General features: G+C 38.7%; 3 protein-coding genes across 7 annotated transcripts; 2 read left to right on the forward strand and 1 right to left on the reverse strand.

Annotated features, from left to right (window-relative positions):
- Positions 1–1,191: 1,191 nt before the first annotated feature.
- On the reverse strand, positions 1,192–7,697 carry haus3 (HAUS augmin-like complex, subunit 3). The gene is made up of 8 exons (XM_055156095.1): positions 7,630–7,697; positions 7,479–7,540; positions 6,169–7,202; positions 5,873–6,080; positions 5,117–5,118; positions 3,339–3,571; positions 2,512–2,746; positions 1,192–1,639 (listed from the first exon to the last, which is right to left on the reverse strand). Exons 1-8 carry the CDS (start codon positions 7,647–7,649, stop codon positions 1,421–1,423), a joined length of 2,013 nt encoding a protein of 670 aa, XP_055012070.1. The 5' UTR covers positions 7,650–7,697; the 3' UTR covers positions 1,192–1,420.
- Positions 7,698–7,793: 96 nt separating this feature from the next.
- Positions 7,794–13,980, forward strand: LOC110171957 (prostaglandin reductase 1-like). Of its 5 annotated transcripts, XM_055156093.1 has the most exons (17): positions 7,794–7,872; positions 8,159–8,272; positions 8,353–8,398; positions 8,473–8,532; positions 8,776–8,943; positions 9,020–9,293; positions 9,391–9,496; positions 9,632–9,750; positions 9,866–9,900; positions 11,769–11,881; positions 11,951–11,996; positions 12,065–12,124; positions 12,296–12,463; positions 12,540–12,813; positions 13,093–13,198; positions 13,351–13,469; positions 13,565–13,980. In XM_055156093.1, exons 2-17 carry the CDS (start codon positions 8,167–8,169, stop codon positions 13,673–13,675), a joined length of 1,911 nt encoding a protein of 636 aa, XP_055012068.1. In that variant the 5' UTR covers positions 7,794–7,872; positions 8,159–8,166; the 3' UTR covers positions 13,676–13,980. The 5 variants fall into 5 exon arrangements, with proteins under 5 accessions (XP_055012068.1, XP_020793419.2, XP_020793420.2 ...); XM_020937760.2 differs by having other exon boundaries at positions 11,769–11,996; XM_020937761.2 differs by having other exon boundaries at positions 7,801–7,876; positions 11,769–11,996.
- A 937-nt stretch (positions 13,981–14,917) lies between these two features.
- Positions 14,918–17,828, forward strand: LOC110171959 (thioredoxin-like). The gene is made up of 5 exons (XM_020937763.2): positions 14,918–15,075; positions 15,160–15,264; positions 16,642–16,701; positions 17,493–17,558; positions 17,634–17,828. The coding sequence occupies exons 1-5, from the start codon at positions 15,052–15,054 to the stop codon at positions 17,700–17,702; spliced, it is 324 nt and encodes a 107-aa protein (XP_020793422.1). The 5' UTR covers positions 14,918–15,051; the 3' UTR covers positions 17,703–17,828.
- Positions 17,829–17,995: the final 167 nt, after the last annotated feature.

The following is a 17,995-nucleotide window of genomic DNA, read 5'->3' on the forward strand; positions in this document are numbered from 1 at the left end:
GCCTGGTGCGTGAAAAGATTTCATATCTGCGATCTACTGGTAAAAACATAAAATAAACTCACAGATGTAGCTTTAAGACTTTGCATAGTAAAGGGGCTTAAAAATTTCGTCTCAATTTTATACATACTTTTTCCAAGATAAAGCTCGTTTGGAGAGATTTTCTGGAGTTTGCAGAGACAGAGTGTATCTGTCAGGTAGAAATAAACTAGGGTCCCACCCATCACACTGAGACACAGCTTGGCTTGACTGAAGTGGAGGTGTCTCCAAGTATCTCCCCTCAGAAAACCAGTGTGAGAGAAAATCATGGCATTGCCTTTGATTTGTTTGGAGCGAGGAGTCCCAGATAAAGGAACATGTGTCCTGGGACGAGCACAAATCAAGTGTTTGTGAGGACTGACTGTAAGATGGGGTCACAGAGTTCTGTGACTGGGACCTATAGCATAACAAGAACACACTGAAGCTTTAATTTGATTCTAAACCAGTAAATATACTAGAGACAATTCTAGAAACTAAACAGACTCTCACACTTACAGGGAATTCCTTTCCTGCTCTTGACTTGTGCAGCTTTGAGACGACTCCCACTTCCTGTCATATTGCCCATTTTCCCCTGACAAAGAATTTAAGACAAAATTAAGGACATTAGGGACAATGTCTATCCAAAACTATAATTCGAAATCTACTATCAACACTGATCAAATTCCTGTGTGGTTGTCCATGAAAATTGTTTGCAAACTTTATTACATAATTACAAGTACAAGGTACAATTCATTCATTTCAGTCTTGCAGTCTCCCCCATAGATTAAAACGACCTGGCCTATATTGGCATAACACAATTTGACTTTGTTGCTCATTGTATTAACATCAATTTTGAGATTAAAAATGGGAAGTAAGTGACACATGCTTCACAAATTGAGGAGATTAAATAATATAAATAAAAATATGTGACACGATCTTAACAAAATCTATGGGAAATACTGCACTTTTTTAGTTCTTTCGCCCGTTTTGTACCCTGACTCACAAAGATGATTGTGTTTGGAGTTTTGCCTGGTCACATGTCTCCTTTGCGCCTGAAGAGCTTGCAAAATCCTCTGAGCCGCTAAAGACAGCGGGCCTGAATACAACCTACAGTCAGACCTCTCCTTCACATGCCACATGAGAACTGTCCCTGTTTTCAGTGTTCTGTCAAAACACAACAAGTATAGTTAGTTTATTCCATTCTGTATCTACAAATACTACACAAGGATCATCAAATACAGGATGATTCAGCAAACATTTCATCTGAAATGGCAATAGTCATTTATTTCTTTATAATCAACAGGACAAAACACAGCATTTTAGAATTGTTACATATACTGGATTAATCAAGTCAAAACAAAGAGCATTATGAACTTGAACATAGTCATTCAAAACTAAATATTTGCTAGTCTTTTGCGGACATTTTGGTCTCTAGGTCCTCCACTACTTTCTGTAGTATTCGAGCATCTAAGTGGAAGTAGATGTACAGCTCCCTCTCCCGCCTCAGAAGTCTGCTGCGGTCCAGCTGTAAGCGTTTGGATTTGACCTCACTCATGATTTCCTGCATCACCTGCTGCAGACTCTCCAACTGGGACTCAGCCTCCAGGAGCTTTGTGCTCAGTTCCTATAATAGAAATATATGGAAACAAAGATCTGAGACAAATGGAAACAATACAGAAAGTAACACAAAGGAAAAAATAATTATTACAATCTCTGATGTAATTTCATACCATAAAAAGAGACTAATATGCAGCACAGGTTAAGTGTCTTGCCCAAGGGAACAAAGCACAATGCACTGGTGTGAGCTGATCAAACCTCCCATTTTCATTTTGGTTTTAGAAGCATGCTCTCATCATGGCCCCAAAATTTATATAACACAGATTTCTACACTTTTTACAAACCCGGTGGATCAAACTATGACAAGGATTGAAAGAAAAGCCTTTAAGTTGTGAACATATTCAAATTAGTGCTGGGCAACCATGGATTCCTTTAACATGGATTAATGACATGCTGCACATAATTAAAACAATATGTCTTTTATTGGCTCTTAAATAAATCTTTAACCACCCTCTTGGCCCTGTATTGCGGCATTCTGATTTGATCATATGTCAGGGACTTGGGGTCAACTGATTTTAAAATGAAGTTCAAAGATCAAATAAGAACAACTATATTATTTAGTTTAAAAAAAAAAAAAATATTTATGTCACATTAAGTAACAAGCCAAAAGCTTCTTAACATGCCCAGCCCTAATTCAAATACATAAGTATGTGAAATGGCATTAATGCTTGACACCCTTGCGTACACCACTTTCTTGATAATATGTGCTTCTGTCCCCTCTCTCCCCTGGCACATGCTACGAAAGGACTCACCATTGATGGTTGCTTTCTAAACCCATTGAAGGGTTTCCCTTGTGTGTGTATGCGTGTGTGTGCAGAGAGAAACACCCACCTGTGCGTTTGGACAGAGCTGCGGCTGGTCTGAGGCCAGTGGACGTACCTGAGGCCCTAAGACCAGCTGCTGGAGCTCTGTGTACATGGCCCTACGCAGCACATCACAGTCGCCATGGAGACGGGCTCCTGTGTATAACTGCTCACGACCGGCTCCAGCCAAGGCATCTTGAGTTATCTGGAGATCTGCGGACAGGCTCTGGGCGGCCTGGTTTAAGGCTTCGTATGTTCGAAAGGGCTCAGAGCAACTACTGTTTGAGCTATGGTCAAGAATCTGGAGTAATCTGGTAAGAGAAGTTAAATGTTCTTAAACAATCACATACATACATTTATAAATTCATTTATGTAAGCAATAGCATACATCAGTCAAATGTTTGGACAGGCTTTTTCATTTATGTTTCTTCTTTACTTACATGATTGTTTAGATTATAGATTGTCACTGCAGGAATCAAATATATGAATGAATGAGCACGTGGAATGTAGCAAACGCAAACTCAAAACTTGTTCTAGGTTTTTAAATGTAAAATCCAAATCTGTTTTGATCACCGTTTTGTACTTTTGGCATTTCTTGGACCTGACAAAGCACACAGGTGAAGTGAAAAGCATTTCAGGAGATTTCATCATGAAGCTAATTGAGAGAAGGCCAAAGAGCGGCAAAGCAAAGAGTGGCTACTTTGACTATTTGAATACAAAATCTATAAAAAGAAATAAAGAAAAAAAATCAATGCATATATCTTACAACATATTTTTGCTGTCTTCCGCATGTATATAAAATGTAGAAGGTAGTAAACAAAGAGAAAACTAAGAAAAAAATCATTGAATGAGATGGTGTGTCCAAACTTTTGACTGGTGGTGCATATAATATTTGATTCCTACCTGCTAAATGCTACATCCTTGCTGCTGATAATAGGATTTGGTCTGGGGTTGATGGTCAGGTTGGGGTGAGCTAGTGTATCAATTCTGAGTGACGCTGCTTCACTGTCATTCACCAGTTTGCAGAAGACATCTTCTAACAGCTTCAAGCAAGTTTTCCATCTTCTCAACTCCATCTCCTGAGCCAAGTGCAGAAGATCAAATGATGCCTTTTGACGGAGGAGGTAGTCACGCACCTGGAGAGCATCAGAACAAAGGGGGTGTAGGATTATGCACAGGAAAATTTTAAGCAAACAGAAAAAATATAAGTTGAAATGTAAGCCAAGAGGGTCTGGCTGCAGTGCTCTACCTACAGTACAATCATCTCCGACACAGGTTCAATAAGAATGCACTTTCACTAACACCCCCCAGGCCATTTTTGATTATTTTATTCATTTAAGATTATGTGCGTATAAGGTGATGATAAAGGCTTATTTCAAAAGTTTTTTTATTATTAGAGCATAGCATGTAAACAATTGTACCTGTTGTTATAAACAAATTACGGTAAAAACAAATCTGCATTGAATTAGTTTGTGTTGTTTCTGGACTAAATGCACTGGGTTGTTAGAGGTTTATCCATAATTTCAGAAATGTAAAATCAGGTATTAAACTAATAACTACAAAAATATACAGTGTTTTAAAAAATCTATAACATACAGTCCCTGACAAAAGTCTTGTCACTTATCCATTTTGTAGAAACAAAAGCTTATAACCTTATGACTTTAAATGTTTCGATTGGTTTTAGAAATGTCTCATATGAAAGCTAAAACCCTCCCAAATTATGTTCAATATACTAAAATAAATTTGCTTCACTGAAGAAAGATTGATAATTTAATGAACACAGAAAGGTCAGATTTTGGCAAGACAAAAGTCTTGTTGCCTTGTCATATGATTCACCCAATCCTAGATTACAGCCTCACCTGTGATCAGTTACTGATCAATCAATTAGTGGGTGTGTATAAAAAGAACCCCAGCACACCAGACCTTCACATCAACTGCAACTTGACCTCTGACAACATGCCTAAGATCCACCCTGAGACCAAAGCGTTAATTATCAAGAGGCTGAAGACCAGATCCACTGCTGAGGTGGCTGACACCTTCAATGTGTCTCAGCGTCAAGTACAAAGAATAAGAAAAAGATCTGAAATGACTGGAGATGTTTTTGACAAGCCCAGGTCCGGCAGACCCCGCAAGACAACTGCTCGGGAGGACCGTTTGTTGATTTGAAAATCTAAGGCCAGCCCCTTTTCCACTGCAGCAGAGCTCCACCAGGCCTGGTCACCTCAAGTCCCTGCGTCAACCAGAACAGTTTGTAGAATTCTGTCTCGAAATGGCCTCCATGGTCGAATCAGTGCACAGAAACCAGCACTAAACAAAAGGCAATTAAAAAAACATGTGGCATTTGCCAAGGCCCACAGCCTGTTAAAAGGACGGACACTGGAAAAGTGGCAGAAGGTGGATTTCTCAGATGAATCCTCGGTTGAATTACATCACAGCCGCCGCAAATATTGCACGAGACCTACTGGAGCCCGCATGGATCCAAGATTCACCCAGAAAACAGTTAAGTTTGGTGGCGGAAAAATCATGGTCTGGGGTTACATCCAGTATGGGACTGTGCGAGACATTTGCAGGGGGGAAGGCAATATCAATAGCCTAAAATATCAAGAAGTATTAGCTACCTCTTACATTCCCAACCATAAAAGGGGTCAAATTTTGCAGCAGGATGGTTCTCCATCGCATACTTCTATCTCTACATCAAAGTTTCTCAAGGTGCTCCAGGACTGGCCAGCCCAGTCACCAGACATGAACATCATTGAGCATGTCTGGGGTAGAATGAAAGAGGAAGCATGGAAGGCAAAACCAAAGAATCTTGATGAACTCTGGGAGGCATGTAAGACTGCTTTCTTTGCTATTCCTGATGACTACATCAACAAATTGTATGAATCATTGTCGAACCGCATGGATGCAGTCCATCAAGCTCATGGAAGTCATACAAGATATTAAATATGGATCTCACAGCACCACTACTTAATTCACTGATGTTATGCAACATATTTTTGTATTTGAAGTAAATTATTTGTTCAATTTTCTGTAGGCGACAAAACATTTGTCTTGCCAAACTTTGACCTTTGTGTGTTCATTAAATGATCAATCTTTCTTCAGTGAAGCAAATTTATTTTAGTATATTGAGCATAATTTGGGAGGGTTTTAGCTTTCGTATGAGACATTTCTAAAAGCAATCAATTAATTTAAAGTCAGGTTATACAAAATGGATAAGCGACAAGACTTTTGTCAGGGACTGTATTAGCTGTAGTTTGTCCATATATTGTTCAGTCAAAGTGGAGTTAGTTAAGGTCAGAAAAAAGTTTATTATCAGTTCCTGCCTCTGCCATGGACTGAAAAAAAACTTTGCCAACATATTTTTTTACTTATTCTGAGGGATCTGTGTGAGGGGGTGGATCACATGATAAGATATAAAAAAAATTGCATGAACTCACCTGGTTCTCTTTGTGTGTAGTAATCTTGCCTCGCAAGCTGCAAAGCCAGGTCCCCTCTCACAACCGGGACATTGAGATGTCTGGCAGACTCCCTGAGAGCCGCAAGGACTGGGCCTTGGAGAAGAGCTTCCAGTTCTGCTTCCACAGCCTGCAGTTCTTTCTTCAGCACATCATTACGAATATGGAGCGAGGACGACATCGAAATGCTCTGATTTAAAAAATAAAATAAAGTTGAATGAATGTACAGGTGAACAGCATAATTGAAAAATGTGTCAATTAATAAACAATGTTTCTACCTTGACATGAAATAACTTCTCAGAGAGCCAGTTCAGCCCAGTTTTAAAGCTCTTCTCCTCTGCCTGGGCGTGCATGAGCTGGTAATGGGCCACTATATGAGCCCACTGGAGTCTTGCCATTTCTGTCCTTCTGTGCTGCACCTCCTGCTCCTCACAGTCTTTAGGTTCAGAGTACATGCTCTCTCCCTCTTCCTCACATGAGCTGAGGTCCAGCAGCTGAAGGTGCCCTGAATAGGAAGCCTCCACAATATCAGTGATGCCTTTGAAAAAATGCTTCTGTGTGAAGGCAGCAAGTGTTTTGGTATTGAGCTCTTCCTGTTGCAAATAGGGATCCAAAGACAGCTGGGAGAGGAGGACAGAGGAATGCTGGGAGAGGACAGAGGAATGCTGGGAGACCATTGTAAGTGATTCACTTTGTCCATTTTTGTCACATGCAGATAAATATGAACCAACATGTTTCACCTCATCTGTCATATTTTGCAAAATTGTGTTAGTGTGTGCATTCTCAGCACCAATCAATGCGTTTGTCTCTTTTAATCTACTTGCGGTCTTTTCCATTTCTACAGTGAGCCGTAGGTCCATATCAGCCTGTGAAATTGCCTTGAGCTGTAACCTATTGTAGCGTTTTTGCTTCAAGTCCTTCTCTTTGCGCAATGCCTTCAACTCTGCTTCCAAATCCTCTGAACTCACTTCTCCCACTGCTGCAAATGAGGAGGGTGAAACAGAGCTCACGGTGCTTCCATCTGACAGCCCAATGGTTTTGAGGACTTCCCCTAAGGCTGCCTCATCCAAAATAGGTTTGCCAGACTTTTGTAGCTCCTGGAAGGCTCGAGCCTCCTCCACAGTGAGAGCATTGCTTGAGTTGAGGGTTCGACAAACAAACCGCAGAAAATGGAGGTTCTCAGGTGCACAGTCAAACAGCCAATCAAACTCTGATGCCTTCAGTGATGGAGCGCCAGGGAAACCCAGGCGGCCCAGGGCCTCCACAAACTGCCCTCCATCTAACATTGTAGAGCTGTCCTGTAAATTCCACACTGTGTTGAATAGTCCAACATAAAACAAAGGGGAATGTAAATAAAACGGAGAGTTTCAAATTGTGTATGTTGTCCTTATCATAATAAAATAAAAAATCTGGTGACAGATATTGTCATTAAAATACAGTACCATAACTGTTTTAACTTTTCCCAACAATGTAACAAGACTTCAGGAGCCAACAAAATCCAAACAGACAAGAATACATTACAAATGCACAAAATACTGAGGGTTAACACAAATGTAAATTAGATGGATAACCTGCAGAGCTCACAAACCGTGAAAAATAGCCTCTTCTACTGAGAGATTAGCTTCAGCTCTGCGGCGCCTCAATGACGATCTGCCGACAGCATAAGCACGTTGTCAACTATCATAAAAGTCATGGGTTAGAGTTTACAGAACATAAAGATACGCTATATGGTTAAATACCGTGTTGTGCCAGAAAACATAAAGTTCACCTCTTGGTAGTTGCTAGCAGCCAAACTGCCCGCCAAAACACAAACGAAAGTTACGTAAACGTGCTGACGTACTACTGCAGCGTGAAGGCTCGGGCAGCCAATCAGGTGAAAGAAGCGACTCATTGCTCCCGCCTCTCTCGGACTCCTTTCACTGCACAGGCGCCGCACTGTCTTGTCTTTTTCTCCTCAACTCCTTCCACTTTCTTTAAAAACAGTGAGTAAGTCATTGTGTTTTGGCAATATTTCGTTTTATTCTGATGAACAATTCATATTTCTTTATTGCTTCTATACACTGTAGTGTTTACCGCTAATCTCTGCATTTTATGCACATGTTGTGATTACGCAGTTACAATCTGTCTATGGATGGATGAGACAATATTGTAACTAGCTACCAGACTTGACTTCTTGGGAGCTCAAGGCGCACCACAAAGATTTTTGGTTGATTTGGTTCTGGTACGTACGAACTTGATGAATTAACATTGGGGTATTATAATCTGCAGAAAGAATCATGGTCCAGGCAAAAACTTGGATCCTGACCAAACACTTCGATGGTTTTCCAAAAGCAAGTGACTTTGAACTGAAAGTAGAAGAGCTTTCTGAACCCAGAGATGGAGGTAATAATTTTTTTCCACATGGGACATGATAGTATGATAACAAAAGACACTGATTTAAGTACAATTTATTTTCTATTCAGAAGTGCTTTTGGAAGCAGTATTCCTCAGTGTGGACCCATATATGAGGTAGGTTGAGAGCAGTTGACTTTATGGAAAATGAGAGCAGTAGACTTTATGAAAGATTTGTTATTTCTTTTCAGGCCGTTCAGCCGGTTTCGTATGAAGGAAGGGGATGTAATGATTGGAACACAAGTGGCCAAGTAAGGAACACTAGCCCACACATTTACACTTAAATGACCATGTTGACTGGAACATCTGATTTCACCAGTTAGAATGAACTTGTCTTGTGTCTTCTGTTTTGACACAGATGTAATGTTGATAAAAAAACAACATTCTTCAATTAAACATGCAGATTAACTATTGTTAAAGAGCAAAAGTCTCATAACGAGCTGTGTAGCACAATCATCTGTGTAGCAGAATCATTCCTGTTGTATTGGTTACAGAGTGATTCAAAGTAAGAACCCAGCCTTTCCCTTGGGGAGCCATGTTGTGGCACACAGTGGCTGGAGGAGCCACTCGCTCAGTGACGGCTCAAACCTCACCCACATCATGCCAGAGTGGCCTCAAAACGTGTCGTTATCTCTGGCTTTGGGCACTATCGGTATGCCAGGGTAAGTAAATACAGTCTTTCAGTCCTCAAGTTCAAAAAGAGAAGTCAAACATCAAGTCATATTTTTGTCTTTTCAGGCTAACAGCTCTGTATGGCATTGAGGAGGTGTTGGGGCTCAAGGCTGGTGAGACTCTGTTTGTGAATGCAGCTGCAGGCGCAGTGGGCTCTGTGGTCGGACAGATAGCAAAGATCATGGGTTGTAAAGTGGTGGGCTCCGCTGGGTCTGATGCCAAAGTGGCTTTCCTCAAAGAATTGGGATTTGACCAGGCTTTCAACTACAAAACGGTTGGTTCACTGGAGGAGGCTCTGAGATCGGCTTCTCCAGAAGGATATGACTGCTTCTTTGAAAATGTAAGTGATGAGGATGATGCCTCTATCCTTTCAACATTTCAAACTTTCATTATCCCCCACTTTTGAATCGAAAATCTTTTATACATTTTAAATTCAGGTTGGAGGCCTATCCTCAAATGTTGTAATGCAGCAGATGAAGAACTTTGGAAGGATTGCTGTTTGTGGAAGTATCTCCACTTACAATGATGCAGCCCCACAAACAGGTACCCCTCTTATTTAACCTTCGTACATTTAAAATCAAAAAGGTGCATTTTCGGTCTTTGAAGCCTGGATTTGGTTAAGCATTCATGTATTCTTAAGAGACTTTGGCGATAACCAACATATTTATTTCTGATCAGGACCTTTCCCTCATCTGACTATGATCATAAAGCAACTGAAAATGGAGGGCTTCATGCAGGCCAGGTGGGCCCACAAACACCCAGAATCTCTGAAGAGGCTGTTGAAATGGGTGAAAGAGGTAGGACTTTACATATAAACAAATAAATGCAGCAAAGCCCTGACATTTATGTATTTATATGTATATATATTTATATTTATATATATATATATATATGTATCTGTTTGTTGCACAGGGCAAACTCCAGTGTCGGGAACACATCACAAGAGGGTTTGAAAACATGCCTGCTGCTTTCATGGGCTTGCTGAAGGGTGACAATATAGGGAAAGCCATAGTTGCAGTTTGAGAGGAAGCATCAAATGAACTTTAATTATCAGTTTACAGCAACATTGTACCTTCTAATATTTTTGTTCCCAGACAGTTTACAAGTCTAAATGTAAAATGAAGAATGTCGCTCGTAAATAAATAAAACCGCTAAGCTTCTTCTCTTTTTTGAGAGTAGTAATTGTTCTAAAGGCATTAACATGATAATTAATGCAGTAATAATAATAATTATGAACACACGTTTAGAGGGTATTTTTATATAGATCAGCAGTTTTTTTATCATCCATAATCATATATGCTGACCTTGTCATGCAGCTATACCCTGTTTAATTCCTTGGCAGGGTGTGCCTATGAGGAGAATTTCTTGCCTGGAACTGGACAATAGAGCGTGAAATCCTAACTTGAAAGTAAATAGTTGAATCTTATTTGCATGACAGGAACAAGATGCAGTTTTGTCTCATGTGAGCTTTTAATCATGTTATAATGCTGTTACCTCCTCAAAAATGTACAGTACCTGAAATTGTTTAGTATAATTCACACATGCCTGAGTAAAAATATATTAGTTTTTTATAAGTGTACATCTGAAAAGCTCAAAATGCTCTGTTCCACCTTTTGATGTCATGAAACTGCTATCTTTTACCTTTTGTTCAGTAGAGATAGGCTAAATTAGGGTTGAAATTATCCAAATGATTCTTGTTGAGGTGTATAGAGTTTAAAAACACAGTGGAGCACTTCCTGTGTTACCACATCACAAGGTGGAAAAAAAGCATTTTCCATTTGAGAGCCTAAATCTGCAGGGTCTGTGTGTTAAACATGTGAAGACAAAACACAACTCCCGGTATGTTTTTGATGAGGAAACAACATTATAACATATCACAAAATAATGTCATATGGGTCCTTTCAGCACTGGCTTGAGGCATTCAGATGACCCTTAGCTTGAGCGAATCTCTTCACAGTAAGAAAGGCAGAACACCGATTTTAGGTCATATTTTAGCGTTTGACTTTTAAGGACATATTAATATAACATTATATGGGTTAAAGCTACACCCTATTCATCATGGAAGCAATGATGACATATATAATATAAATTACATAAAATGGATAAATTCACATATAGTAATATTAATACATGCATATCTATAAAAGATATAAGAATATATATATATATATATATATATATATATATATATATATATATATATATATATATATATATAAAAGACACATCTCATTACATTCACAGCAGGTAAAGAGGCACATTGGTAAATATTTTCAAGTCTTTTGACAGCTTTGTGAGCAAACTCCAAATTTATCAGTGAAAAGTTATCCATATGTATGGTGATTGTGTACAGCACTGATGTACCCTCAAGGTGGCAGTCCAATTTAAGTGATTCAAGTTCTTATTTATAAGTTAGTATGAAAGCACCACAATGTCAAAATCTTATCATGAAATAAGTGGTTGCATTTGTTCAATAGAAGGCAGTGCCATAGAGATAAGACCAAGGTACAACAGGCTCTATTTTGCGTTGTCATGGTGTGTGGTATTATGAACATTTATGATGTAGAATGATTGCACATCTGTCCTTGTCTCAGTTCATATAAGTCCCGACGTGACTTTGATGACAAAAGTGAGGGCAGGTTAATAATTTCCAACCGATAATCTACTATTGCCAAAATGCACATTGTGGCCCGCCCATCTCTCTTATTTGCACTGCCGAATCAGTCTCTTGGATTAAGATCACTCTTCTGCTGCTCCTGTTCATTTACCCTTTTGTTTTTCTCCAACATTCTGATTTTTATATCTGAAAAGAAAGAAAAAACATGGTTCAATCTAAATCTTGGATCATGACCAACCACTTCGATGGTTTTCCAAAGGACAGTAACTTTAAACTGAAAGTAGAAGAGCTTTCTGAACTCAAAGATGGAGGTAATATCATTGAGGCTGGAAATTATTGTATAAAAATCTTTAATTTATGGTTGCCAAATGTCCTTCCAGAAGTGCTTTTGGAGGCAGTATTCCTTAGTGTGGACCCATATATGAGGTAGGTTGAGAACAATAAGCTTTATGAAAGATTTTCACACAAACATTTGTTATTTCTTTTCCCATCAGACCGTTCAGCCAGTTTTATATGAAGGAAGGGGATGTAATGATTGGAACACAAGTGGCCAAGTAAGAAACACTAGCCCACACTTGCACAGATAAATTACCATGTTGATTAGAAATTTTCAGCAGTTAGCATGAACTGAACTAAAAACATGCAAATTAACAATATTGTTAAGTCGCAAAAGCCATATCATACCCAGCTGTGTAGCACAGTCACTTCTACTGCATTGGTTACAGAGTGATTCAAAGTAAGAACCCAGCCTTTCCCTTGGGGAGCCATGTTGTGGCACACAGTGGCTGGAGGAGCCACTCGCTCGGTGACGGCTCAAACCTCACCCCCATCATGCCAGAGTGGCCTCAAAACGTGTCGTTATCTCTGGCTTTGGGCACTATCGGTATGCCAGGGTAAGTAAATACAGTCTTTCAGTCCTCAAGTTCAAAAAGAGAAGTCAAACATCAAGTCATATTTTTGTCTTTTCAGGCTAACAGCTCTGTATGGCATTGAGGAGGTGTTGGGGCTCAAGGCTGGTGAGACTCTGTTTGTGAATGCAGCTGCAGGCGCAGTGGGCTCTGTGGTCGGACAGATAGCAAAGATCATGGGTTGTAAAGTGGTGGGCTCCGCTGGGTCTGATGCCAAAGTGGCTTTCCTCAAAGAATTGGGATTTGACCAGGCTTTCAACTACAAAACGGTTGGTTCACTGGAGGAGGCTCTGAGATCGGCTTCTCCAGAAGGATATGACTGCTTCTTTGAAAATGTAAGTGATGAGGATGATGCCTCTATCCTTTCAACATTTCAAACTTTCGTTATGCCCCGCTTTTGAATACAATCGCTTGTGTCTGTCTTATGTAACTGTTTACTTATGTGTAAAAATTTTAACATTTCTCTCTGGACTCTAAACCCTTTTAAAAGCAGGGTGTTGAAAATTAGCACTTGTGCTATAAACACCTAATACAATACATCTGATCTAATCCACTGAAATTGCTATATCTATATCTTAAATAAATAAAAAATATTTTACACATTTTAAATTCAGGTTGGTGGCCCATCCTCAAGTGTTGTCATACAGCAGATGAAGGACTTTGGAAGGATTGCTGTTTGTGGAAGTATCTCCACTTATAATGACGCTGCCCCACAAACAGGTACCCCTCTTATTTACCCTCCGGACATTTAAAATCATTACTTGAATCATATTGGCTTGGCTGGAACAAGGTGCAGTTTTGGTGTTTGAAGCCTAAAAGTGGCTAAGCATTCATGTGAGACTTGAGCATAAGTGCTATTTATTTCTATTCAGGAACTTGCTCATACATGACTATTAACTTAAAGCAACTGAAAATGGAGGGCTTCATGCAGGCCAGGTGGGCCCACAAACACCCAGACTCTCTGAAGAGGCTGTTGGAATGGGTGAAAGAGGTAGGACTTTACATATAAACAAATAAATGCAGTAAAGCCCTGACATTTATGTATATATATGTAACTATATATATATGTATTTGTTTGTTGCACAGGGCAAACTCCAGTGTCGGGAACACATCACAAGAGGGTTTGAAAACATGCCTGCTGCTTTCATGGGCTTGCTGAAGGGTGACAATATAGGGAAAGCCATAGTTGCAGTTTGAGAGGAAGCAACAAATCAACTTCAAGTATCAGTTTACAGCAGTATTGTATTAACTAAAATATATAATGCATATCTTGTTCCTACAATTTTAAATTAACTGAATATGATGAGTTAGAGGAAAACTTACGAGTCTCCACACAGCAAATTGACAAACTAGTGTACCTACAACAGTTATGCTGTCTTTGACCATACCTGATCAAACACAGTTGTGGACAAGACAATTGTGATCGTCAGTATATTATGTTTAGAGCACCTTTTACCAAGATTGTGAACAACAATAAACATTTGAATTTTTAAAAATGTGAATGCTCCCGCACATTGCCTCACTGTCTCAGAATATGATTATCTTAACGTGTCAATTTTGACAAAACAAAAATGTAGCTCATCAGATAGTTGGAAATAACATCCGTCTTTCCTCACACAGAGAAGATATGTCATGGCCCCTTTTTTTAACAACACATTCTAAATACCATAAGATTATTATATTAAGGCTAGAATTTAAAAACTCTACAGAGTGAAAAATCCAATATGAATTTTAAAGCATGGCTGATTATGTCATTTCCTGGTGGGACATCACATGAATTGTTACTCATTGGGGTCATAATGGTCATATCAGGGCCTCAAGACAGAAGATTATAAGAGTATTACAAGTTTACAATCAATGCAACTGGTTCCCCACTTAACCTTTTGTTAACAATTTTAGTAGGCTACTGGAGGAAGCCACAGGGCCATACAATGATTGAGTATCTTTTAGGCCTGTGCACTGAAGTCCAAATGAATCTGGCATGAAGTAAGTACAAGAGTATGAAAGGCTACTTTTTACTTACCCCTTAAGAAGAGTCAAGTGTACGACAAACCAAACAGCCACTAGAGGGCGTAGGCTACTTTAACACAGTAACTTGCTGCTTATAGTTCATTGAGTCATGTGACAAAAATTTGGTTAGATCGCTTAAGCACTTGCGTGCAAGTTATCGTGTGAAACTATACAACTTTATAAAACTAGTAGGTTAACGTGTGCAGTAGTATCATTTAGTGTTCTGGTAGGGCCTATATTTGGACGCAGACTAACTGTTATAGCGTATGCCACTTCTGAAAGAATGTGTAGGCCTACGTGTCACAAAAGATTTTTTAAGCACTGGAACGCTTGGTCAATGTATAATATTTTAATTAATTGTGTCTATTTCATTCATTTAAGATAAACTAATGACTCATCAGTCAAAACCCCCGTCTGTTCCACACGGGACGGTACAGCCCACTGGACGGCCCATGTCAGCGAGGCGGGACGTGGGGAGTGGTCAGACAGACAGCTTTCTTCTTCCGTGACTTGTGAGTTTGTGTAGTTCGCTTCTTTTACTTAGGATCCCGTTGTTTGGAAAAATGGTGAAGTACATTACGTCAAAGGTAAGTAGTCTGTACAGTTGTAAGTAAAATTACACTTTTGGGGTTGTTTTGTTTTACAGTCGATCTTGTTTTGCTCTTGTTCAGGCTGAGTTTGATGCCGAACTGGCGGCAGCCGGGGATAAGCTGCTTGTGATCGATTTCACCGCTGCATGGTGTGGCCCGTGCAAAATGATAGCTCCTGTATTTGAGGTAAGAGGCCATGTGGCGGGTAAACTCTCTGTCCAGTCATCTCCGCTTGTAAAATGTGCGTGTAGCCCACTCTCTGGGCTCGTGCTGACATGCTGCTGGGCCCGTGGACCCGCATTCCGCCACGCGATTTATGAAAGAAGCCAATGCAAGCGCGCGCTGTTCACTAGTTCCCGGGCCAAAGGCGTATATGGAACATTTAGTGACAGTTTAACAGCTTGTTTGCTTCTAAACGTTATTTGTGCCACAGACACAAACAGCAGGAATGGGGATTTTGCTGAACCTCCTCATGAAGAGTTTCAGACAAAATTATATCACTGAGTTTTTTTTTTTTTTTTTTGTTTTTTTACTCAAAATTAGATGTTTTTAGCATTTTATTTTTAAGCCTAGACTATGGTCAGAATAATTATATGATGTATGTCTAAAAATGTGAATTCGCCTTCTAACGTGGAATCCCATTGGACCCAGTATATTGACAGCAGCTCCTTTAAAATGGTCCAAGGTGCATCTATTGGCTGTTTCTAATGATCGTTAGGCTACACAAATGATAAGCCTATATCTGTGTCCCGACTTCCTGATTATGAAGTAAACATGGTTAAATAAAATGTCAATATGACTAATACCAATTATAGTGTTGCTGTATTCTTATAAAACATTTAAAGTAGTTCACTTTTGTTTTTTGTTTCAGTTCTCAATAGTATCTGAAAGCCTAAAATGGCTCTCTGAAATACAAGCAACTGCAGATAATGATTAATCAGTTGTACTGCCTTCACTGTTGTGTGACTGTATAATGCAGACTGGACAATGAAGCCTGCACTGTGACTATAAAGCTATAATATGTATTTGAGTCCTCAATATCTGTTAATATTTGAGTTTGAACTCTTGACGCCCTAAACCCTAGTTTCTGTTATTCTGGCATTGCACCACAACTGCACCACGACGCAGAAACTACTGTTTAGCAGAGTCTCATACGTTTGTTTCTACACAGTTGTCCGTCTCCGCCCATGCTGTGCTTTTATCCTCACTCTTCTCATGCTCCATGACAGGGAATCAGTCAGTGTCAGGGAGTGGATATCCAATGACAATGGGTTTCTTTTTATCCCATTGGCTGTTTCTCCATTAGTTAATGCTTAGGCCTGTCACAATAACAAATTTTGAAGTGTGATATATTGCTGAAGTGAATATAGATGATAAATGATAATACTGAAGCTCAATATTTGACCTTTATATGGCCAAAAATGCGAAGAAAATATAAACACAATAAATACTGACCCTATGAAAATATTTTTCCAGCTTTTGAATGATAAGTTGTAATTATCGTGAGAGGCCTATGAACATACATGTATGTTTTATACCTATAATAAATGTTTGTTTGTTTAGAAAATGGCAGCAGACATGAAAGATTGTGTTTTCCTGAAGGTGGATGTCGATGATGCTGAAGTAAGTTCCATTTAACATTTAAGTGTCTATGACAGGTTACACTACTAATTTTTCTCAAACATACTATCATTATGTTTATGATTTTACTAAAAAATATATACATTTTTTACCAGATGGACAATGTTTGTAGGTTTCAGATTTTACTTCCTGGTTGGAAATCATGACATCACACTCCATAACTCTTACCTAGCAATCATATTGTACACTGGGCCAAAACCAAAATGTACACAAAGATTAATATTTAACAAAGATAAGAAAGCACATTTATTTTGTTAAATGTAAGGTTTAAATGTTTAGTGTGTAAATTGTGAGCGATGTCAATATGTAACTCTATAAATAAGAACTCTCTACTTCCTGTCATTTCCAACATATTTTTTACAGTTGTTTTCACAAATTGATTTGTGATTCATGTAAAACTATACTTTATATTTACAACAGGTTTTATCCCAACAAATTAAGTCAAAGAGAGAGTGATCAAAATCTATAATACTCACTTCAACATCTGTTTGTTTTGAAATACATTTTTTTAAATGTGTTAAATTCTAACAGCAAAACTAGTATTGAAATGAGATAGTCATTTGAACTGGCATCAATTAAAAAAATAAAATAAAATTGACATCATGAATAATTTTCAAATGGTCTTGGAGCTTAATTGTTGTGGTATCGGAACATGTATCAAATCTTTCTCATAACAACAAAATAGTCAGATATTTTTTATAGTATTTTTTTTTTATAGTATTGTGACGAATCATCCTGATTGTAATAATTCCTTTGTCTCCATCCCTCACCAGGAACTAACTGCGTTTTGTGAAGTTAGCAGCATGCCAACATTCGTGTTCTTCAAAAATGGCGCACAGGTAAGTTTTTCATTTCTGTGTTTTAGAATCACTGATGCTCACTGATGCTAAACTAAGTTTGTGTTACTCTTTTAGGTTGAGAAGTTTTCAGGTGCTAATGCTGATAAGCTCAAGGAAACTGTTAAAAAGCACTCAAAAAAATAAAATGAATACATTAAATGCATTCCCGGATCATTGGGTTATAGTCGGTGTAAAAGATTTGGCATATGTTAAAATCTGTCAGCTATCCAATATGCAACTTGCTTCAATATAAATTTGATGGAAACTGCCTGTCTGCATTGTTTCATTGTTATTATTGAGATTATTATTGTTATTATTGTGAACAATAAAAAATAAGTTATAAGTGACAGATATCTCCAAGTTGGCCCTACATGCACTCTTATTTTTCTAGACTTTTTAAAAATGTATTTGTTAGTTTAAAGTTGCCATCTGCAAGT

This window comes from Boleophthalmus pectinirostris, unplaced genomic scaffold (genome assembly GCF_026225935.1).
Source record: "Boleophthalmus pectinirostris isolate CB_2022bp ecotype Guang Dong unplaced genomic scaffold, ASM2622593v1 HiC_scaffold_20, whole genome shotgun sequence".
NCBI classification, from domain to species: Eukaryota; Metazoa; Chordata; class Actinopteri; order Gobiiformes; family Gobiidae; genus Boleophthalmus; species Boleophthalmus pectinirostris.

Coding starts and splice junctions, on each gene's coding strand:
- haus3 (XM_055156095.1), bottom strand. CDS start 7,649: ATGTTTTCTGGCACAACACG. Junction 7,203..7,478: donor AGAAGAGGCTATTTTTCACG/GTTTGTGAGCTC, acceptor TATTCAACACAG/TGTGGAATTTACAGGACAGC. Junction 2,747..3,338: donor AAGGATGTAGCATTTAGCAG/GTAGGAATCAAA, acceptor TTCTCTTACCAG/ATTACTCCAGATTCTTGACC.
- LOC110171957 (XM_020937760.2), top strand. CDS start 8,167: ATGGTCCAGGCAAAAACTTGGATCCTGACCAAACACTTCGATGGTTTT. Junction 8,533..8,775: donor ATTGGAACACAAGTGGCCAA/GTAAGGAACACT, acceptor TATTGGTTACAG/AGTGATTCAAAGTAAGAACC. Junction 12,125..12,295: donor ATTGGAACACAAGTGGCCAA/GTAAGAAACACT, acceptor CATTGGTTACAG/AGTGATTCAAAGTAAGAACC.
- LOC110171959 (XM_020937763.2), top strand. CDS start 15,052: ATGGTGAAGTACATTACGTCAAAG. Junction 16,702..17,492: donor TGGATGTCGATGATGCTGAA/GTAAGTTCCATT, acceptor ATCCCTCACCAG/GAACTAACTGCGTTTTGTGA. Junction 17,559..17,633: donor TCTTCAAAAATGGCGCACAG/GTAAGTTTTTCA, acceptor TTACTCTTTTAG/GTTGAGAAGTTTTCAGGTGC.